The 24215-nt window shown below is 40.3% G+C and overlaps 1 protein-coding gene across 2 annotated transcripts in view; it reads right to left on the bottom strand.

Annotated features, from left to right (window-relative positions):
- TTLL12 (tubulin tyrosine ligase like 12) overlaps window positions 1-24215 on the bottom strand; it is a 29709-nt gene that overhangs the window by 5090 nt on the left and 404 nt on the right. For both annotated transcript variants that reach the window (XR_013922922.1, XM_080354813.1), the window contains exons 2-11: window positions 17834-18009; window positions 15647-15845; window positions 14134-14293; window positions 13356-13489; window positions 8134-8210; window positions 3325-3441; window positions 3023-3217; window positions 1339-1450; window positions 264-415; window positions 97-178 (exon numbers count right to left, since the gene is read on the bottom strand). Coding sequence is in view for 1 of the 2 variants with exons in the window: in XM_080354813.1 (XP_080210939.1) it covers window positions 97-178; window positions 264-415; window positions 1339-1450; window positions 3023-3217; window positions 3325-3441; window positions 8134-8210; window positions 13356-13489; window positions 14134-14293; window positions 15647-15845; window positions 17834-18009 (1404 nt within the window). In the remaining variant the exon portion in view is untranslated. The remainder of the gene's footprint in view (window positions 1-96; window positions 179-263; window positions 416-1338; window positions 1451-3022; window positions 3218-3324; window positions 3442-8133; window positions 8211-13355; window positions 13490-14133; window positions 14294-15646; window positions 15846-17833; window positions 18010-24215) is intronic.

The raw sequence follows: 24215 nt of genomic DNA, 5'->3' as shown, positions 1-24215 counted from the left end.
TTAAGTGGATGTGAAATAGCAAACAGTCACAAAGGAGGCACCAGAAGATTTTCTAACAAGGGAAAGGCAAGGGAATGTTTTTGACTGTTTTCTTACCTGTTTTAATGTTACACCAGGAGCATAATTCATGACTGTGAAATGCTTCTCATAGTCATCCAAGTCATCAAGTGAAAATGCCCTAAGGAATAAAACAATTCCTTCAGTTTTCAAGCTATCAGATTTAATTCTAAGCTCCTCCACACTAATGAGGAGAATGTAATTACCGATTTGAAAAGCGCAGCCAGAATACATCATAGGCATACAGCTTGAGTGGTTTTATGGACCGCAGCAACACAACATAACGGATGTCAAACTTAACCATCCCCACATCTTCTCGGTGAAACAAGACTGGATTCTCAATATATTTGCATACCACCTACAACAAAGCAAAAAAACAGTAAATATAATTCAACTGAAATGAAAACGAAGTGCCATTTGATCTTGATGATGAGTTAAGGTATTCTTGTCTGCAATTCAGTTTTTCTTTAGAAAGGTGCATGAATACACAACATTGTTATGCAAATAAGTACCTTTTATCAAACTCTGACATCAGGGTGGGGGAAGTGAAAAGCCAAAATGTACTCATTAAAAACAACCACAACAAAACAACAAACAAACCAACCCCCACTAAACAAATAAAACAACCAAACAAAACCAAACAAAATACAAAGCCCAAACCACTAAAACATAACATTTCATGTATAGTTGCGGTGGCCTTGTTCTTTTGAACTAGAAATGTGAAGCAATTCTTCGTGCATTTCTGCATTCCAGAAAATACATGCAGTCCACACACTAACAGAAATAAAGCTGAAGTGACACTCTGATGTATGACCGCATGCTGCAGACTCCCTATAAAAAGCTCCACAATTCATCTATTGCTGGCAAAGATGATACTTTGTGCCACTGAGCAGAGCTGTGGATCAGCAATAACGATCAACCAGGGAACCGAAGGAATAATGTTACAGAATATATGACCAACACTAACTATAGCTAATGTGTGTGCATCTGCCAGTCTGAGATTTAGCATTAAAGCAGCACTACACTGGAGTATTTGTCACTGTCAGGGGTAGTTTTATTTTTTAAATAAGAAAACACCAGGCTCTTTGATTTTATCACTTCAGCAAATGGAGCTGACCAATTTAAATCCAAATCAATTCTGAATTGACTGAAACTGTACGCTTATGCATACGAAGTTCGAAGGAAATAATTTTCCTTATTTGAATTTTTAGACCTCCTTCTATGAAGCAGTTTTTTCAGCTCTTTCCTTTTCAAATCACATTCAAAACCACACTTTCTAACCTTTGGGGTGCTTTCCCTATGCCTGATGATATTGTTCAGGCTGTTGGTGATGTGGGTATCCAGGCTCCTGGCCAAGTTCCATGGTTTGCATATCCAGTGATTGTCTTCTCCTCTGAGAGAGAGAGAAAGAGAGAAAAGCCAACACACGTAAGTATCCACCTCATTCACTTTTCTGAACATCCCCTTGAACTGATCTAAGTACTCCCCTGAATAAACATGTTATTATACAAAGCTGTGAACTACAGTGCAAGGACTAAGGACTGACAGCTGGGAGCAGTAAGCCTTAGGTGTAAAGGGGAGAAAAGTCAGTGGTAGTTTTCACTCATCTTTTCAGTTAGGGCCTAGCATGCTCTTACTCTTTATTTCTTTCTTCTGCATCCAACTCTTTCAAAATGGGAAAAATCACCCATCAACAGAGCAGTATCATCATGAACACACACAGGTCACGGTGCAGAAATCATTCTGCCAGGAGTCCAAGAACATTCTGGCAGGGTATTGTCAAATTTTCTAAGTAGATTCCCTAATAACACCTCCAAATGACTTATATTAAAAGACACCGTAACATATGTGTTTGAGAAGAAATCGCACAATATCTCAACACGACATATTGCAAGAAATTGAAAGCACACCACCATCTTCTCACTTTCTAATAACTAGTCACCTCAAAGGGCAAAATTCTTTGAAATATCTTTGTGGAAAATAGGGAACATGCTGGTCTTTCAATGCATCTTTCTGAGTAAGGTCAGAGTGACACTTGATGTCTCCCTTTCCTCAGTCTGAGAAACTTCTTCAGATTCAGGAAAAACAGCATGAACAGAGCTGATGTTATTTGTGTTACCTTAAGAGGGTCTGTTTTGTTTATTTATTTGAAACTTCCTAGCCTCTGCTTCCCATCCTCTGCATACACATTGCATTTATGTCAGTCCTTGGCATTAATAACCCAAACGCTAAGGATACATTGAAGGAGCGCTCTCTCCTGGCCATGCCAGTCAATAACAGGCTACATAGAGGGCAGAACAGCCAAATGAAATGCCTGGCAGGTGGCACCATAAGCAAGCATCACTAAAGAAGCAACATTTAAACCAGAAAACTCCATGCCAGGCCTAAGAGGTTATTCCACTAGCAGTACCTAATGGTCCCTTTCTCTTATCAAAAGAACATATTCGTTTCCATCCACTCCAAGGCAGTTGCACCAGCAGGAGTTTGGATTTAAAACCTTAAAGTTCCACAACTGCTTTCGGCTAGCACTAAAACTCATTTTACTTTCACAACCCTACAGAATCCAAGTACTTCAAGTATTTTCTGCTCTGGCTTAAGTGCAAGAACAACTGCTATCGGTTCCCTGGGAAACAAACCCAACAATTTATTGCAAACACATTTTGATTCTTTGTATGTCTTAAATATTAGAGGCAAGATCCTGACTAGACAAAAAGCAACAGCTTCAAATCCATATTCAAATCATGGCAAAGCGTCTGTGTTTCAAAATACACTGCTTAACTACTCTTATGTTAAAGAAAACATCTAAAAAGCTCACACTTCCTGGGTAAAATTCACTTGAACATAAACACAGCAAGAACAAACCCATGGTGGTAACAGCTGCCAACCCCAAAATGTGGGCTACTGATCTTTGAGGAAAGTGGGATGAAGAAAGCTTAAAATGTAAGGAAGTGGAAACACGAGGTACCTTCTGTCACGCTGCTGAAAGTAGCTGATGAACTGAGGCAATTCTGTTTGGAGGTTAAAAGTACGAGGCAACCATCTTGGCCCATCTGGTCCTCCAGCTCGTCTAGAGATGGATGCCAGGCAGTCTTTGACAGTCAGGAGGGCCTCACAAGGGAACTGATTCAGCATTACCTCAGGTCTTTCCTCACTTAGCTTCCTAAAAAACAGAGACATAGTTGGGTGAAGGAGGAAGGTCAGGGAGGCCTTTGGGAAACACAGTTTTTACAGCAACAAAAGAATTTGCATTATCAGAGGAATTGCAACCTATAATCTTTGAAGTGTGAGAAGTTATAGAGGATGTCTGCTTCTCCCTCGTTGTCCGTGAATACAAAACGGGGATGTGTCAAGTTGTTGAGGACTTGCTGAATGTCTGTGAAAACCCTAGGGAAGGAAAAAAAAGGCATATGAAGAAAAATGTGAGTTCGGTTTCTGAAACTGATCAGCTCTTGCTTAAACAGAAAGAAGTTTTAAGCTTGGTTTCCTACAATACCAATACACGCTATCTGCAACAGTCTTTTCTTAACCCACAAAAAAGTTTTAAATTGAAGTGGGGCAGATTAAAAAGATCGCATTTTGAGACACAAATCTCAAAGACAGTTTAACTCCTACAATTTTCACAACAATAGCAATTCAGAAGACAGTGGCTAAGTCCTCAACAGAAGCACTGAAATGAATTCACTATTCTACACGAAAAGTCCCTGAGACAGACCTTGTAAAAGCCTCTGTTGCTGCCCTAAAGATTTTGTCATTCACAAGAAAGAAATTCATAGGAAATCTTGTCAGTTTAACTCAGTAACTTCAGGAGACTATTTTCAGAACTTTATACAAATAGACATTTTCAAACAATCAAAACATATGAAAGTAAGCACATTACCTTTGTGCAGGAAGCACACACACCTTTGAGGTTTAATATAAATCCCCTCCCAACTCTTTTGAAAAAAAAAACCAAAAAACAAAAACTCACCACTCTAGCCCAATGAAAACCTGAAAACCTGATACACATTGCAGAACATAACCAAGAATGAGGGAAGATCTTGCAGATCTTTGGAAATTCCCTTTTTAAGTAAAACCAGTACCTTGGCTATCTGATATGCTAAAAATAAGCAGATAGCAATATAGGTTATTTTGATGATTTTACAGCTTAAAGTGATGTCACTTAATTCATAATTCAGCACGATGACTCAAAAACCAAGACTGACATAGAAAACAGTTCTCATGGTAAGGGAACACTTAAACAGACTAAGTGATTGCTAATTTTTTCCATGAGAAACCACTATATTCTTCTTCCTCTCCAGACCTATTCTTATCAGTTGTGTAACTTTCACCTCTGCTCCTAACCAGTTGGAAGATATATTCCCCTGAGACAGACTTCTCTGAAACAATGAACTGTAAAAACAGCCCATCACAGGGGGAAATATATTCTATAAAAAGAAGAGAATGTAAAATGTTTTGCATAGCTCCATGTGTGACATACAACAATGGTTAGACTATTTATGCTGGAGCCCAAGACTAAGAGAGCTGACTTCACTGTAGATGAAGAGAGTCAGCCAATCTTTCCCCACTGTTGCAACAGAGCAAAGTTATTATGTTTGTACAGCCCCACTAGCATTTCTTTCTGCAATATATGGCTTGGCTTCTTCTTGCACGTATGCACACTAGGGGAAAGTATGATGCCAAATTTGATGCAGGACTCAGTAAAAGTTCCACCAAACCCATCTGATACTAAAGTTATCCAAATATCCACTCGTTTGGAGCCACTTTTAGTCCTTGCTGAAGCAAAAGGGAATCAAAGTGGTGAACTGAAGATAAGAGGCCTTATAATGCTGTATCAAGGTCTCAAAGCATCCAACATCCTCACACAAATACACACAAGAACAAATACGGCACAAGAAATACTAGCATTTAAGTTGCTCATACAGTCCCAGATCAGCCCCTTACAAATACACCCTACAATACACGTTTTCATCCCACAGTCACTCATCCTGTGTAGCTGCACACCTAGCTAATAGATCTTAGTAGAAAGAGGATCATCTGATCTACACAATGGACACGTACTCTTTGTTAAATCCACTCAATAAATGGGAACAGCAATAGGAGTTTGAGAGTTTTTCTCCCCGTCTTGTGATAAAGCCCCTTTAGCATAGAATGGAAATATTTTTCCAACATTTTGCACCTTTTTGTTGTGACAGAGTGCTGGTATGCTGGCCTTCAGGACTTCCAGCTTCCACTCCAGGCTATGTCAGTAGTGTCTGGTTTCCAGCTCAGTAAAAAACAGTAAAAATAACACAGGCAAGTATAGTGTCTGGTACACTCATTCTGAAAAGCCATGTGGTTGGATAAAACTTGTATAATGTTATGTATTTGGAGTACGGCCATGGTTAGAGTTGGGCTAAGGCTGTAAAATTACTTGGTGAGTTAACCACAAAACCAGCCTGATTACAGTTGCCTTCTCCAGGACAGAAGTGATACCTTGTTTCAAAATCAGTGTTACACTGGAGCTATGAAGAGTCAAAGATAGGACTCCTTTGCATATAAACTACCAGAGACCTGGAATGCACTTACAGGTGAAATTTAAAAAAAGGGGCTTACTGAAATTAGTGGAAATAACTCCACAGGGAATCTTTGGAAGCCAGAAGAGTGAGGCTTCCCTCTCCTCCAGTTGCAGCTACAGCAAACACCTTTGAGACCTGTTTCATCAATTGATGGTTCTCACAATTCTTCCAGCCAACAGTAGAGCTGAACTCTAACCTAAGGTATTGAAATGGATTAATCAGTGCTTAAGGCCAAGCAAAAACATAATCCCTGTGGCAAACTCCCTTACTCCAGCCAGAAAGAGGCAACTGTACAAAAAATGCTGCTGTAACAAAGGCCTGAGGCCAAGGCATTTGGCCCTACACAGCATGGAAGGACACCTGGAGAGCCTTGGCAACATCTAATAACTCCCAAAAAGTCTTACTCCACATAATTTCCTAGACATCATTTAATCAGTCAGAGGTTCCCTTCACTCTTGTTATTCCATGTTTCCAAATACATCATTTAGTAATAAACTCTCACTGCTGGCTGGACACCAGCTACTTTTCTCAGATGAACAGCTAGGTGTTCTTTAAACAAATTGGGGATTCATCTTAGAGGTGGGTCACCTCCTCTTGCATGTCCAAAAATCAATTCCTGCCCAGTGTTAATCCACTTAAATGCTCTGTATCAGCTCTAAATCACACAGAAACACAAGTAGCAACCTGCATTCAGTCACCCCAAATAGCAGGCTTAAAGAATGATTCTGGTACTCTTTTTCCACCAGTTAAGTATTAAAGAAACACAGTTCCTAACAAACTAACTTCTCTTTCAAAAATTTCACACTAGAACACTGAGCTGCCTTTATAAACACACAGTGGTATCTTCTAGAATATATAGTTATCAGAGACTATTAGAAACACCTTTGGTTTTTAGTAGCTTACAGCTATACACATGATTTCACAGAGGTGCTACTCTAACAATGAAAAGCCTGCTTTCTTAATCTTGAAGTCTTGCTAGGAAATTCACACGCTGGAGCCTTCTGGATTATGTGTATTAAGACTTGCTTATAGAACACAAAAATGTAGCACAGAAGAAACAGGGGAGCTCAATCTACCTTTGCTAAGTGCAGGAAGGCCACTGAAATACGCTGACTGAGGTTAAGTCTAGAGGGAAAATAAGGCCATTTCACTCATTGCAAGTTTTTAAGTTACTCAATCCATTCTATATGCAATACTCCAACACCTATCACTGAGTTTACTGGTCGGATTTCCTTAGGTACTTTAGTATATCCAGTAATAATACATACATTTGAAAATTCAGACCTCTGCACTGAAGGACACAGACTATAAGGGCAGGCATGTGACAACTACTGGGTGATTAAGGATATCCCCTTATTTTTAGTTTACTAAGTTGGTACACATTCCAATGTCTACTCTGATTATACACATCCACATATATACATAAAAATACAGACAGATAAGGAATGCATCAAGTCCCATTCTAAGTTTGATGGTTGACAGAGCCTCCACACTGCAAAACTGTGGTATCAGCCAACCTATTCCGGACCTTTCATTCCAATATCAATGACACACTGAACTAACAAAGCCAGCTAACCATGTTTCCGGAATGATTTTCTTTTTTCCCCTTGTTATACAGAAGTCCTAATAGGAATGCTATAAAGTCCAGGATCGAAGAAGGTACCATTCAGTGGAACTGTGCAAGTAAGGTAGTACATGTTACTTAACTTACTCAAAGCATTTGAAGTCAAGCAGTTATGAGAATCAACTCCCAAAGCACAGAGCTGACAAGACCAATCAAGAGTTGTCATCTCATAACAGCTTTTTGGGCATCTTTACATAATGACCGATATATCTGAAGAGAAAGATGATCAAGCCCAAAAAGCTGGAAACTGTGTCTTTGAAACATTCAGCTCTTTTATCCACTTTTTTTTTTTCAAGCCAGCAATCAGCACAGCTGGATAGAAAAAAATCTCCCTAGGGCAGCAGTTACTATTAATGCTACCAGACCTATTTGAACCTATAATTTAGCTACATCAAACTACACGTGCTTGCTCCCCTGCTTTTCAGGATACAGGTTAAACATCTATCTTCCCACTCTTAGCTCTACTTGGAAACAAGATGACTAAGAATTCATCCCAGGTTCTAAATTTTGAAACAGTCGGTTACATTCACACAGTGCAGAGAAGCACATGTACCCCTATGGACATATATGCTATAATGCAGAAGTTGTTAGCCTCTCTTACACATTTTAGTTATATTCCTTAGTGAAAAGTGTGACATTATGCAACTTCTCTTTCACCCAGAAGGGTGGCACTTAAATAACTAAATCTAAATTTAGTTTTAGAAATTCTGTAAGTGACAATCCATCTACTCTGAAGGACCCAACAGGAACAACCAGTAAGTCGGAATCTTAAGCAAATGGCAACCTACAAACACACCTTCAACTTGACTCTGTTGTTTAAAGCTGGAAAAGGCTGTTCAGCCTCAGCACACTGCAATTATTACACCTGGTAACAAAGCACTGTTAGCAGATACTTACTTGAAAACTTTGTCTTTATCATAAACTGGTGGGTTTATTGCTATAGGCAGTTTCTCCTTGTTTTCTGCTAAAATGGCCTAAAAACCAAAACAAAATCAACAAAAAAATTACCATTACACAGAATAAATGGGCAGCCTTACGTCAAACTCCACAATATTCAGCAGCTTAGACCAAAACGAATTTTTAAAGTGTGCATAATCAAGCTGATAAAATAAGTGATTGAAAAGAAACAATCTTGAAGGAGAACTTACAGGTAAAATATTCTGTATGACTCAATGTTCATCCAAGGGTTTTGGTAGCAAGACCTTGCTGCAATTTAGCCTGCTGAAGTTTTCTCAAATTGCAAACCTTTGCAGATGATTTTCTGCAACTCCTTATCTCCATGTGAGTATTTAAATACACATGCACAGGTACATTTGTAGTCACCATAAAAATGACAGTCCATTTGCCTGTCTCATTGGTCTGTTGTCTTTCATGCAAGTGAATTCCACCAAAGCTGCATTTTGAGCAATATGTTGTATAACATGCTGCTCAGGAAAAAAAAATCAGTATAAGAGCAGAGGCAGAAGGGAATCAGAGGTAAGAGGCTATTAGTAAAAAAAGAACAAGAAATATGGCTTCAAGACCAGGGCTTATCAGCACTGCCAAAGCATCCTAAGAAATTCCTGTTTCTCCTATGCATTAAACAAAATATCAAATCAGAGATGATCATAGGCAGTAAAGGCAAAGATACCGTCTTTCCAACAAAATGGAAGATTGACTATTTAACCATAATATTTTATTACAGATAACAACAAAAAAAACAAAATAGGAAGCTGAAACCTAATTCTGCTCCTGTAAAAATGAGCAAAAGGCTTTTTGCAGTCTTCAGCAGTAAAGTAGCCACTGTTCTGCAACAGCTGAGTTCTAGCTGTTGCCAGCTGTTCTCATAAGCTGCAGTGGTGAAATGTCTGCCCAGCCATAGACACACCTCTTTACTTTTAAAGCTGTTAGAGGGAGTACAATCATATATAACTGGAAAGCATAAACAAAACCACAATTGTAATCAAAGATCTTAGACATCATCTTCTAAAATAGACTGGACAGTACAAATAAAAAATAATTCTTGCAGTCATCTAAGAAATAGGAAGGGAGCCTGTATTTTTAAGAGGATAAACTACAATTCTCAGAACAGTGTCAGAGGATTTATTACTATTTTTTCTGCAACTTGCTTCTTCCATGCTCAGGATCAGAGCATCACCACACGTAGGAAGTCAAGGAAGGGAGTCAGGAGGCCTGTGTGGTTGAATAGGAATCTGTTGGGTATGCTCAAGCAGAAGAGGAGAGTTTACAGGTCATGGAAGCAGGGGCTGGCCACTTGGGCGGAATATAAGGCTGCTGTTAGAGGATGTAGGAAGGCAGCTAGGTTAGCCAAGGCCTCCTTAGAATTACAGCTGGTGAGAGGGGTCAAGGACAGCAAAAAGAACTTTTTCAAATACATAGCAGATAAAACTAATACCAGAGGCAATGTAGGCCCCCTGATGAATGGGGTGGGTGCCCTGGTGGCAGAAGATACAGAGAAGGCAGAATTACTGAATGCCTTCTTTGTCTCTGTCTACTCTGCTGGAGGCTGTCCTGGGGAGCCCTGTGTACCCCTGAGACCCCAGATGAAGCCAGGTCAATGGAGGAATTTGCTTTAGTCGATGAGGACTGGGTTAGGGAGCAATTAAATCGTCTGGATGTCCATAAATCCATGCGTCCAGATGGGATGCATCTGTGGGTGCTGAGGGAGCTGGCTGAAGTCATTGCTGGACCACTCTGCTCTCCATCATCTTTGCCAAGTCTTGGGAAATGGGAGAGGTGCCCAAGGATTGGAGGAAAGCAAATGTCACTCCAGTCTTCAAAAAGGGCAAGAAGGAGGACCCGGGTAATTATAGACCGGTCAGCCTCACCTCTGTCCCTGGCAAAGTAACGGAACAGCTTATCCTTGGTGCCATCTCAAGGCATATCAAGGATAAGAGGGTTATTAGGGGCAGTCAGCATGGCTTTACCAAGGGTAGGTCATGCTTGACCAACCTCATAGCCTTTTATGAGAATGTAACAAGGTGGATGGATGATGGCAGAGTGGTGGATGTGGTCTACCTTGACTTCAGTAAAGCCTTTGACACAGTCTCCCACAGCATCCTCACAGCTAAGTTGAGGAGGTGTGGTCTAGACAAGAGAGTAGTGAGGTGGGTTACAAACTAGCTTAAGGAGAGAAGCCAGAGAGTGGTAGTCAATGGTGCAGAGTCTAGTTGGAGGCCAGTATCTAGTGGAGTGCCTCAGGGGTCAGTACTGGGGCCAATATTATTCAATATATTCATTAACGATTTGGACAAGGGAATTGAGTGTACTATCAGCAAGTTTGCTGATGACACTAAGCTGGGAGGAGTGGCTGACACGCCAGAAGGCTGTGCTGCCATCCAGCGAGACCTGGACAGGCTGGAGAGTTGGGCGGGGAATAACCTAAAGAAATTTAACAAGGGCAAGTGTAGAGTCCTGCATCTGGGCAGGAACAACCCCAGGTTCCAGTATAGGTTGGGAAATTACATATTAGAGAGCAGTGTAGGGGAAAGGGACCTGGGGGTCCTGGTGGACAACAGGATGACCATGAGCCAGCACTGTGCCCTTGTGGCCAGGAAGGCCAATGGCATCCTGGGGTGTATTAGAAGGGGGTGGTTAGTAGATTGAGAGAGGTTCTCCTTCCCCTCTACTCCACCCTGGTGAGACCACATCTGGAATATTGTGTCCAGTTCCGGGCCCCTCAGTTCAAGAAGGACAGGGAACTGCTGGAGAGGGTCCAGCGTAGGGCAACGAAAATGATTAAGGGAGTGGAGCACCTCCCTTATGAAGAAAGGCTGAGGGAGCTGGGTCTCTTTACTTTGGAGAAGAGGAGACTGAGGAGTGACCTTATTATTGTTTATAAATATATAAAGGGTGAGTGCCATGAGGATGGAGCCAGGCTCTTCTCGGTGCCAAACAATGATAGAACAAGGGGTAATGGGATCAAGCTGGAACACAAGAGGTTCCACTTAAATTTGAGAAGAAACTTCTTCTCAGTGAGGGTGCCAGAGCACTGGAACAGGCTGCCCAGGGAGGTTGTGGAGTCTCCTTCGCTGGAGACATTAAAAACCCGCCTGGACATGTTCCTGTGCGACCTCATCTAGGCGTTCCTGCTCCAGCAGGGGGATTGGACTAGATGATCTTTTGAGGTCCCTTCCAATCCCAAACATCCTGTGATACTGTAATCTCACTTAGGCGTTCCTGCTCCAGCAGGGGGATTGGACTAGATGATCTTTTGAGGTCCCTTCCAATTCCAAACATACTGTGATACTGTGAACTTGAACACAGGGAGCTGTTGCAGAACAGCAACTACTTCAGTCCCTCCAGGAGATACTTCTTTCATCCCAGACACTTCATTAGAAGCTGCCTCCTCCGACACTGGTTTCTGCAATCATTGCCCCATCACTACCCCTAGCACCACTTAAGTTACAGCCTTTGTGGTCTGTATTGGAGACCAGAATTAGGTAACAGAAGAAAAAAAAGGTAAAAGTCAAGTTGCAATGTTGCTGTAACAACTCTGTGATTTTTTTAAATAGAACATTGAAGCCTTTGGGTTTATTTAAAATAAAATTACAATAAGAAATACAATATCCTTAAACCAACAACACAGCTCATTTAACAACAAATTATTATTTGCACATAGTATTAAAGCAGTTGCAGAAATTGTACAGTGATAGCAGCAAATTATTTTTAAATTACATTTACATTTAGAAATATTTTCACACAATTTTATTTCCCTGCAGAACTGCTGGCTCACACATTAATGCTGCAGAAGTTTTCTGCACTTTTTTGCACATGCAGTCCTGCTTATGTGAAAATAGGGGAATTGGAAGTATCAGCAACACTGCATGTCTCCCTAGCCATCTCAGTTTTGGTGCTTAAGGATGTGCTATGCCCTAAGCTATTCTTCACTGGTCTGTCACCAGTTAAGACTTTTACCCTAGAATGTTTAGCTGCAGATTAAACATAGCTCTGTTTGTTGGTTCTAGCATCAATGTGTTGCTGTCATATCTTCTCAACAGCTGAGTGGCAGAGACACAGTAAAGAAAAAAAGGATGTTTTGAGATGTTTTTAAGGTAGGGTAGTAAAGGAGGACACTGTTTGCCCATTTGCCATATGCAGCTCTTCAACTTGACCTGACCATCCCAAAAGAGAATTAAAACCCATGCAAAAAAATTGCCTTATCTGAGATCCAGGCACTTTTGCCAAGAGAACACCTGTAAGACATGAGCTTCAGTGCATTACTGTTCCTCATCTATAAATGCAAAATATATCTATCCCTCTTCCAAAAACGCAAAATCCCCATCAACCAATCTGACTTGGGTTACAAGACAGCCTAACTATTTTGAATGTATACCTTTCTTTGGCAGAAACTTCATTTCTGAGTATATATTGTTAATAACAAGCTGGATCCAGCACTTTTTGCCTATCCTCTATCATAAGAAATGTATAGCTGGGGTATAGATTAATCTTTAGAACCCACACTTTGAATGCTGTTAGTGGCCAGTACAGTGTCCTCAGAGGTGTCAGGTTCCTTTTTTTTTTTAATAAATAAATAAAAAAAGAACCTCATGTAGATCTGGTTCATGAAAAGGAGATTATAAATGAAAATAATTTCACATCCTTAAAATACCACAAACCTTTAGCAGAATGCAGAGCTCAAAACAAAACAGATTAGTACTTTATAACAGTGCCATCAAATTAAAGACACCTCTGCTCTAACACTTAATGGTTCTAAACCATGACATTAAATGAGTGGTCAGGTTGAAAAATATAACCACTCCTAGAATACTAAAATAAATCTTTCTCTAATGCAAGACTGACCAAAAGTGCTACAATCATAATTCCAATTAGTAATCCTATCAGACAAGGTCTCAAATATCTAACTGGAAGGTGGGTACCTCACATGAAGTACTTTGTAGCATGCTTATAAAATGAGTTATACAATACTGCAGTAATGTATTAGAAATATTTTGTGTTGCTTCAGTTTTTAAATGGTTAAATATTATGTGTAAGCCATTTCTTATCTCAAAATGCTTTCTTTTAAGCCTAAAAAGGAACAAAACTGGAATTCTTGCAATGTTTTTACACATCACCTCTCTTTAAAAGGAGATAAAATAAGAGATTTGTTAAAATTATACCTGGTAATGCTCATCTGATGGCTCTGGCGTAAAACAGCTGACATCCAACACTTCATTAGGTACCCACGGTAACAAAACACACTTCCTGATCAAGCGATCTGTCTCCCCATGTGCATAATCACGAGTCACTTCATCTGTAGCAAAACAAGGAGAACCTTCTAGGAACTGCCTTTCATTGTCTACTGAAAACCTTCCTCATGCCACATCACACCAATGACAGCTGAACAGTTAATAATACCACACCTTTTTAAATAAATGCAAATTTAGAGATAGTTACAGAACTAAGTTAAAAAGGATATCATTTAGGATGGAAAAAATAGCCCCAAACCATCTGATTTATGTCACTTTAGTCAGGCAGCTGGGCACTTGTCTCCTCTGCATGACAGAGGCATAAGTTAGCCCCCAAACCAGGATTAAAGGAGTAAATGGCTGGCCTGGTATTTCCCAACTTCAAGTACTTGACTTTGTTACTCAAAACTGCAAACACAGACTTGTAAGGATTTTTTTAAAAAACCTCTCAGATAACCGAAGCACTAGTTTCACTACGACAGTGATGCAAGATTGAAGTTCTCCATCAAAAAAACATTAACAACATGTTTTGACAGATGAGGGCCTCTATCTCACATAAATTATGGCACTGCAAATATGTAGTCATTTTGGTCTTCAAATACCTGTCTGTTGAGAAATGTTCAGCAATTTGTAAGAATATGGTGCACCTTCTGTTATGGGTATAAAAAAACCCCAAACTAACTCTACAACTTTACAGACACATACTTACCACCAGTTTCAAGGTCTCTCAAAGGCCAGAGAACAGTATAAGCAATTTGTTGAGGCATATAAAACAGAGGTGCTGTTGCAAAGCTAGGCTGATCTGAATGCTGAATGCGTGATCCAAATTCATCCATAATGTACCAGACAGGAACCTTCTCCTCGGCAGTCTGTACAATTAAAGAGAGTGAGATATCCTGCACATATCAATCGCTGGAAAAGCACCACAAAACAGAAGGCACTGGCAGTACCCCCTACATCATTTCTCTATTTCCTGCACCAGCCAAGATTGCAAGCAGGTGCTAAGTACAGAGTAACACTCTCATCCCTACAACTCTGAGGCTAAGCCTGCCTAGCATCCAGCCACTGCTGGGAACAGCCTGTTCCCATCTCAACTGCACAGGCCCATCCTCTTTCTTATGCTAGTGCTATTGCTTAAAAGACCCACTTCCCTTCTACCAAACTAGCCAGTTCAGGGAGCTAAACCAGCAGAAGGCTTGTTTGGTCTTCGTTAGTTTTCCTGCATCTATCAGAACAAGTTCACTACAAGGTTGCGTTGAAAGTTCACAGCTTAATAAGGAATGAGAGCAGAACTTCCCCCCTGCAACAACAACTGGCTGTAAGAATGCTGAGCCTGCAACATGCCTTCCTCTGCAACATGTCATGATAGAATCCTGAATGAATGAGTAAAACTTCAACTAATTGCTAGCACTACTCTTGCCCTTTTACAGATGAGGAAATAGAGAGAGAAAAAAAAGGGGGAAAAAAAGAGGAAAAAGCATCACAATAACATAGGGAGTACACTGCAGTCCCTACAAAAAGATTTTAACTGAACTCTGAGGGTTGTATTCTCTCAGAAATGGCATGTATGCACTTGAGAGTGTTCGAAGGCTGAAGACCTGCTAGTAGAGTGCTGAAGGACTGTGTAGGGCAGAGGGACCAAACCTTGTACAGTCTTATCCACACAACCTAAAAGCAGTGGCCCTTGGAGTAAGCTATGTTCAGAAACACTAAGGCTCTACTTTGAAACTAGTTGTTTCTTACCTGAGGGTGAGCTAATATGTACACAGTACAATTAGTTGCCCAATACAAACCAGGAAGTGATTTGACAGTATCAATATATCCCTGGTATGTATATATTTTCCCAGGTGAGACAGTTGATTCATGACAGATTCTCTCCTTCACTATGAGAAAGCTTGAGTAGGAAACCCTCACAGAAGATACAGGCAGATCTCTCCATTCCAGCCCCCTTCTTTTGCAGTATCTGCTGCTTTTGCAGCTTCCCCTCTCTACAGAAACCCCCTCAAAGTTCCCATCAGAAAGCTGGTAGCAAGCCGTTCTCCATTTTAGCCCTACATGGCATTTTGCTCTCCTTCCAAGCAGAAGTTTATTCTGAAATGTCTGTAAAGGATATAATTTGTATTGAAAATGTATCTTTTGTTAATAGCCATGTATTGGAATGTCTTCTTCACTCAGGATTGCACAGAACTTTTTAGCATCCTAATTAGGCTTTAGAGACATACCCCTTGAGAAAGCTGGTAGGTTTGATTGTATTTCCACATTTCCCGCAACACTTGCTCAATACTGCCCTCATCTGGGATCTCTCCATGAAAGTCGATTCCCATGAGATTGGCCATTCTGTGCAATAAACCAGGTACGTGAAGCAGTTGCTGGCGGGCGTGTTCAACACGGTATGTCCAGGCATGGTCGATGAGGAAAATGCTTAAAGAGAATTTTAGCAACATTACAACGGTATATTTTTACACATATATAGCCAAATATCCTGTGACGAAAAGCTACATTTCTTCTTCTCTTAGTCCAAAGTCACTCCCAGAGTACACACTCTGACAGGCTAGGAACAACTTCTCAGCAGTAACAGTCTGTTTTGGTTTGAGAAAGCTTATTGTGTGTTAGTTAGTATTTCCATGAAAATGAGGAGCAAACACAGAACAGGGCACTCAGTTTGTAAGCCCAGTTCACTTTAAAGGCCAGGAACTCAGGAGTTTCTTCCCTTTTAAATCACTATTAACTCTACAACATTAACTTGATATTTTTGCCTGAAGAAGCAAAACAACACATTATTTTGCAAAACTATTTGAGGATCTTGTTAGCCATGAGCTCTGTGACATCTACCATCATCTGTAAAACCTGGTGGAGAGATCTAATCATCAAAAGCTTGTATCATTCACAATTAAAAAAAAATCAGTGTTTTTTTGATTGTTTCTCCTTAGGATTTTTGGGGTGTGGTGTTATTCTCCTCTCCCAACCCCTCAGTTTTTTTTTTTTAGAAAAAAAAGTGCATTGTTTTACAAGAATTACCAATCTAACCCAAAACAAAATCACACACAACTGGCACAGCTTTCCTGGACAAGTTTAACCCTTGTTTAGGCTAAATGATTTTTATAAAAAACACAGTTATTCAAACAAAAGGGTTGTCCACGTTTTGGATATATCTTCTTACTGAATCAAGTCAGAGAGGAAACTGAATTCTACTTGCTAAAAAAGCCCAACAAAACAACGAACAAACAACCCTACCACAATCAATATTTCAGCAAGTTAAAAACATTAGCTACAATACACTGAGTAGCCTTAAAAAATTATTGTATCTCAGATTCCACATACAGAAGAAATCTCATTTAATATTAAAATTAAAGACTCCAAAGAATGCTAAGGTCAAGCTCTTTGGAAATGCATTAGCAAACAGGTATGCTGGTGTTCTGCTCCTACATTCCCACACATCTAGATGCTGCAAAGAAGCTCCAGGATTATCACTGGAGCTGTTCTGAACTTAAAAGTATGTTCTCAGATTTAGAAAGGCAATGACTTAGGTTAAAGCAGGCATGTGAAGGCAGATACCTGTGCTCTATTTTGTTTTTACTCATGAAGGCCAAATTTAGATTGTTAAGCTTTGTATGCTTACCTAAGACCCAAAAAGTATTAAAGTTCTGGCAAAAGAAGTTTTACAGAACTGAGCAAAATTGTGTTTATATCTCCAGCAGAGCTGACTTCATCTCACTGCCATTTATTAACATATGACAAATAGTCTGTTCTATGTTTAAAATCAATAAAACCACAAAAAGCTGTGCTGTAACATTAATTTGTTTCTTATGCAACTTTTTCCTAGTTTTATAGCTGCATAGTAGTGCCATATTCACAACAGATAAGCTGATTCTGAAGAAAGCCAATAGCAACTTAATGTATTCAACTATATATGCATGCACAGCATGCAATCACACGATCGCACTCTTTAATTATATTTTAGCCAAGTGGAGGAAGTTTAATATTCCACGGATAATCACTCTGAAGCTGCTTAGTATCTCCCTTAGCCTGAGATTTGTGAAAGTCACTGTAATTTCTTCAGTCATTTCCATCCCCAAAGGCAGAGAGTCTTACAGATACAGTTGTTTTTGTTTTCTTGCTGCAGATTTCAAGCCTGCCTTTTCCTTCTTTTCTTCCTCAATTTACTGAAACTGATTTCTAAGCATCTTCCTGCATGATTTTAAAAAGAACAATGTTAAGATACTTGCACTCCTAGCACCCTTTGAAAGATGTGCCTCATAGCATGCACCTTTCACTCAGACAGATATATCTTACAGCAGAAAAGATGATTTCTGAATAGGATCAAACAAGTTTTAAAGCAAACTGTCTGTATCATTTTAGGGTTTAAGACTACTCAAAGACTGGACATTAGTTCCAAAATCACTACTCACCTATTGGGATTGGAGGCTTGAAGCCCGTTCTCGTTTGTTACAATAACTTTGAAACAAGGTTCATTTCCAGGATTTGGTTTCTTTTTAAATTCTTCTTCCATTTCTTCATCACCTTCTTCATCCTCATCCACCTCTTCTACTTGCATGATACCAAAGTAGTCCCCAGCATCAAACACCTGAGATTGAAAGTGCACAGAATATCAAGCAGTTGTTTGAGGGAATACCCTGATATGCATAACACAACACCAAAAGGCATCTGTAGACAATTTTGGCCCACAATCTGATAAAAACTGGCACTTTCAACTTAACAGATACACGAACAACAGTATTTATTCTTTTACATTTTAACAGAGCTGTTTATGAAGTTTCTTTAGTTAATATTGGCAGGAAACTTTGCTGGTTTCTTCGGTACCAATCGGTCTACTGATGATTGTCTATGAGTTTAACTCCTCATAAATAACTCTAGAAGCTGAAAACATAATTTTTGCTCAACTTTGTTAAAATCAACAATTTAAGATCTGCAAAACCAGGTATTAACCAGACATCACCCAGGCTCCAGAACCATACTAAAATACAATTAAGGCCTCTGAACAAAAAGAGCTTTTACCACTCACGTTCTGAAACGGTTAAGAAATCTCAGCATATTTCACCCGTTTCTTTACCTACACAAGGAAACATCTGTGCTCACTCACTTTTGGATAAACTGAGAAATTCCTTAAACTGCTCCAAGTTAAGGTGTGTACACTTACCTCTACCAATATGCTGAAAGTGGTTTGTTTGCATTCTTGCCTACTATGAACATAACATCTTGATCTAGAACCTACATAAATTAAGCAAGCCACTACACAAGTTTCCATTCTGCCAAAATCTTGTCAAATTGTAGGCTTGCATATCTTTTGCAGAACCAAGATGCTACGGACAACTTTTGTGATTTTGCAGTAAACATGCTTTTAAGAAGAAAAAAAACGTGTGAAGTCTCAGACGTGTTTTCAAATGGTTTCAAAAGGAGTTATTTTACCAAGTCATTCACACACCACATAACAAACCAGGTAGGAGCAGACAAATAATTTGTCTCAATCTAGTCTCACTAGAAAGCAACAGGGAGGGAGAACAACTTAGAAGTGTGACCTCTAGAGTCAATGGTTTAACATGCCAAGATACACCCAGCATCTGACACCACATTATTAGAAGTCTTACTTCTAGACATTGGCAACTTATTAGCTGCAAAATCCCAGTGACAAGCTCTTATTTGTTCAAGTGACAGTTCCTTCTGGATAAATATTTCTGCTAAGCCCCAACAGGAGGATAAGGAAATCGTCTCCATATTTGTAAAGCAAGGCCACCTAGGCAAAGCAGATAGCTGCCTAAAGACAGCTAGCGAGGGAGGAAGGCAGCAGGGAAATACACCTACTTCAGATCTTAAGCCACAGCATGGTATCATAAACCAGATCCAAGTGAAGAAGTCCCTGAAATTCCCTTCTGAAGAGCAGAGGATAGTATTTTCCTTTGGGCTGGGGAATGGAAAAAGAAGATGCCAACAATATGTTTGCTAACTTCACATATATATATTTTTTTTTAGGATAGAGAAAATTCCTTTGCAAACAGACTCACTAGAGATTAAAAATATATCTATTAAAAAAAAAAAATCAGAAACTGACTTAATATCTTACAGTTCAGCAGGCATCCAAATCGCTAGCAGCTCTGATTTATCTCTAGTTTGACAGTTTTGCTAGAAGAGGATAATATTACTCAATAGTAAGCAATATCACAACCTCTTGCTGTTATAACAGTAGCCACCAACATTTCTTAAGTCTCTGCTCAGTTGCCTTTAAAATTCATAGTCATCCATATAACTGCAGGCAGGTTCCAGCAAAAGGAAGAGTCCTTCCTGTGTGGTCATAAGTGGTGCTCACAATTCATTTTTATCAGGTCAGCTCCTCGATATGGCTCACCAGACAAGTGCTCATCTTGGCCCATAGCAGACGGCAAAGAAGCGCACCACGGCATACACACATTCTACTCCTCCCTGAAGCGACACTTGGCTGCTCCTGTTGCTGGATTGAGAGCTGTCCTCATCAAGCTCACTAGATAGAAGCAGCAGCAGCTAAGTGACTGGCAGTCATTAGAACGTTAAAACAGCAAGTGAGATTCACTGGAGTTCACTTGACACTTGCTACAGTCTGGCACTTTGTATGCTGTCTATACTTGACATTCTGTCTTAATGAGTTTGTGAAAGTGAGGACATGAGGTGATTCAGCTGCTGATGTGGAGATTAGTTGTCACTCAGCACATGCTCCACCCACTCACCAAACACCCATGGCAAATGTTAATATCACGTTCTTCTACAGATAAGGCTTTATATTTTATTAAAGGTCAACTCAAGACTTAGAAGTTAAGGGGCTCCAAATCGTCTAAGCCAAAATTTTGATCTCTCCCTCCAATAGAGCATCGGTTGCATGACACTGTAGATTTTCTTGCATTTAGCAAAAAATCTCCACTTTCAATATCTTTTCAGTAGAATTATGATTTAAAAAAACCCCACAAAACGTCCTAGAGAACTTATAACCTTAAAAAAAATAGAATTCGCTATATTCCTCATCTGAAGCAATTCATGCTTCTCAGAGCAGCAGCTCCAGACCATCTTAATCAGTGACTTTTTGTGAGGTTTTCATTGATGTGGTGTGTTTTCGTTTTTTAAAATCATATTTGATAATGCAAACAGTTCAGTAATGAACTGACCAGTTCTGCAGAAGTGCCTGGTTGGCAGTGTGGACAACACTGCTGTCCCTCCTCTCTTCCCTCCTCCCTTTGAGAGAGCCTGTCACACTGTGAACCTACCAGTGCAGCAACTCCATTAAAGGAATCTTAAGCAAAAAACAGTTGGATAAGATCATGCCACCAAACTGAAAAGTATAACTTTTTGCTTGAAGCAGAACAGGGACAACTCACATGAAGTACTCCACCAGAGTAAGTAATAATCTCTAGAAGACAGCAAAGGGATAGCAACACGGTGTCACAACTATTTGCAAGCAAAACATGCCTGGGCAAAATCACTTCCTCTTCATATGCAGGTGCAGTTCCAGCCTAACAAACCTAATGAACCAGAGAACGTGATAAAGCAGGCACGTCTGCAAACTGCTTGGAAGGCCACAGGTATTCTCTGAGCAACAGCCTGCTCTGGAAAAGGAAGCCTGGTAAGTATTGAACATGCTGCATTCCTCCTAGTAATGAATCCAAAGCCTCCATTTCTAACTGGGATGAAACTCTAAGCAGTCCTTTGTCAGTGATATCTCAGGGCCACAAAAATCTTGCTTCAACACACAGAAGCCTGTGACATAACTTAGCATATGGCTGGGAAGAAAGAAAAAAACCAAACAACATAGATGCAGGCACTATATTTACCAGGTTTGTAAACAGACTATACACTTTTTCTTCAGTAACATAAGAAACAACCACTGTATCAGAAATACAATTTTAGGGTTTATAGTAAATTAATACATATGCTTTTTTTTACCAAGTTTCTCCCAGAAACACAGAAAAGTTTGCTTCCCAACAATGAACGCTAAACGCAAAATAAGTAAATGCAGGTGTATCTAGCAGATACACCATGTTTTAAATGAGCAATCCAATTAATGATAACATGAAGGAAACCCACTCCAGCAGATCTTAAGGTAAAAAAACCCAAACCAAACGAAAACAAACAAAAGCCCCTTCACTTCTCTGGCAGGCTTTAAGGTATACACAAGAGGGAGGGTATATTCCATCTGTATTTTGAATCATGTGTGTGTGTTGGAAAACAGCTGCCTGGGTTGGGTTCTAGAGGTAGTGATGCAAGAGAGATTTTTATCTTTATTATGGATGCAAATGTTCCAAGTTCAATGCTAGAAAGTTTTAATCTTCGCAACAGGTTAGGACAAATGAAAAATTCCTCCCACCTTCACACATGAAACAAAGGAACATACTATGTTCCTTGTTGCACTGAATGTATTTTTCCCTTCCAATTCTCTTTATTACCTAAACCCCCAAAACATTTTCAACCTTTCATGTCTTTTTCTTTCTTCACTGCTGCTCCTCCAGCCACTCCACACGGTCCAGTTCTAAGTAAGGTATAGCAGTTCTGTCTCTGCCCCATCATGAGCTAATTTCCCCTGGACATCCCAGTCTTCTCCATATCCTTTTGCCTTTCCTTCTAGATAAAACTCAGAAGCTGCAACAGTAGAGACAAGTACCATCAGCAGCCTAGTTAGTCCTCCTAAGCACACTGAAATAATTAAATCTTTCTCTCTACATGTACTGGAACATTTAGTACAAAACAAGATGGTCAGCCACCACTGCAAGCAAAATGAAACGGGAGGAGCAGCCTGACACCTTGGGGCATATGCTTTCTTCATCGTGTCTTTCTCCACCCCAGCCTCTGCAAAAGGATCAGGATTACGGGTCTCTTCACTCTGTTCTCTTACCTTCTACATTTCACACCCCTTAAAGCTAGTAACATGCAAGGATTTCAGCCACAGGACATAAATCTGATGCATGTGTAACGTCACAGGAGAATTCTAAAGTTTGATAGCTACCTCTAGTTTCACAATACTGGCGTATGGCGATGCAACAGCTTGCAGCTTTGGGTTGCCTTGCCAGGTTTATACTGCCTTCTATTTCATACCATTCCAGTACATCCCTTCTGCACCTTCCTATTTCAGCAAAACGGTAGATATTCGCTTGCTCCAAGTCACTTGCATGTATGCTTGTTGAGAGAGGTATAATACAACAGGAAGTTTGTGACTGGGCATATGGTTGAGTTAATGTAGATTCATTTTCTCTGTAATACACATGTATTCCTGTTATTTGCAGTACCAGACACGCAACAGCTATAAAGCAGCAGGAAGATATTCAGACCTTTCGTGACTATATGTGCTATGAACACTCAGATTATATGACTTTATACGCTTCCCTCCTGTCCCAGCTTTGAAGCTGAGATGGGGAAAACTGTTCAAGTAATTAGAAATTAGTTTACTTGTACATGTGTGTTAAACTACAATCCCCCTCCCTCCTCACTGTCCTATACCTCCTGTTGAAACTTCTCATTCTATCTCACTTGTTCCTCCACTGCTCATCATGCCCACCTGCACCCCATCACTAGCTCCTTTTTCTTCCACTCCCTGAGGTTCCCATCAGATCGATCTCTCTCTCCCTAGGACTGAAAGTTCACCTCATTCTTATTTAACTCTCTAGGTAGACTCCTCCAGACTCCCCAGAGAGCTCTCAAGTCTCCAGACAACTAATTTGGAGTTGTGTCTGTTTCCTGCCTCAGTTCCTTGTTCCTTCACTCCAACAAATCCAAGACCACTTTCCTTGCCACTGAGGCTTGCTGCCTACACGCAAAACAAAATTTCTCATTTCAGCTTCTGACTTTAAGAGCTCTTTATCCAAAATTACTCCTTTAACTTTGTTACTCTTCCATCTCTCATCACAAATCTCCAGGAAGCAACCAGGTGGTTGCTAAAAACACAGGTGAAAAGGGATTGATTCTCTATCCTAGAGTGTGCCTGTGCCTCACACTTCCTTCAGTTCAGGGCCAGGTCCAGAGACTCCTGGTGTCAGCTTCAGCTGAAACACACCCAGCCCCTGCAAGGTATGGTCTGAATGCCACCTGGCCACAGCTACAACAGAGGAACTCATAAAGGCCCACAAAGGGCAATGTCCCTAAATTTATGTCATTAGATCTGAGTGGTTATTTTACAAAGGCTTAAAACTTGCCCACAATTTGGGCTGATAAAAAGTCACACAGCACCACTGGTCTGACATGCTCTACAAAGCAGCCCTTGCATTGTTATTGTTTTAACCATTGCCAGAACATTCTCCTACCAACATCCCCATTCTCTGCAAGAGCTGAATGGCTTTTACTCAGATCAGGACTAAATGAATAAACCAACTTGCCAAAAGCACTCCAGAAAACAGCCTTAGAGAGGTAACTTGGGAATACGCAAGACGAGCTGAGTTAGCTCTGCACAGTTATAAATGATTGAGCACAGGGTAGACCAGCACGGAAGCAAAGAGAGCTGAGCAAAAAAATACCAGATAAAAGCCAACGCGAAACATAATGCATTAGCATATAACAACGTCCTGACTTTACTACTACCACTGCTGCTTTTCTAAACTCCTCTTCTGGCAAAAAGGTCTGAAGGCTTTGGGACGTACTCATCACCTCTCCCTAGTACTGGATCTCCAGCTACCAGGATGCCCAAACGCTTTCAAGCCTCACGCTGACAACAATAAGATGAAATGAGATATGCACAACACACCTCATCTCTTTTACAGCTCCAAGCTGCAGCCTCGGCCACACAGCCAGCACGAAGCTTTCCCCACACTCCTCCACAGAACAACC

Source organism: Nesoenas mayeri, assembly GCF_963082525.1.
Source record: "Nesoenas mayeri genome assembly, chromosome: 1".
NCBI lineage: Eukaryota > Metazoa > Chordata > Aves > Columbiformes > Columbidae > Nesoenas > Nesoenas mayeri.
The sequence above is the reverse complement of the archived record's forward strand: the minus strand, read 5'-3'. Positions and strand labels throughout refer to the sequence as shown.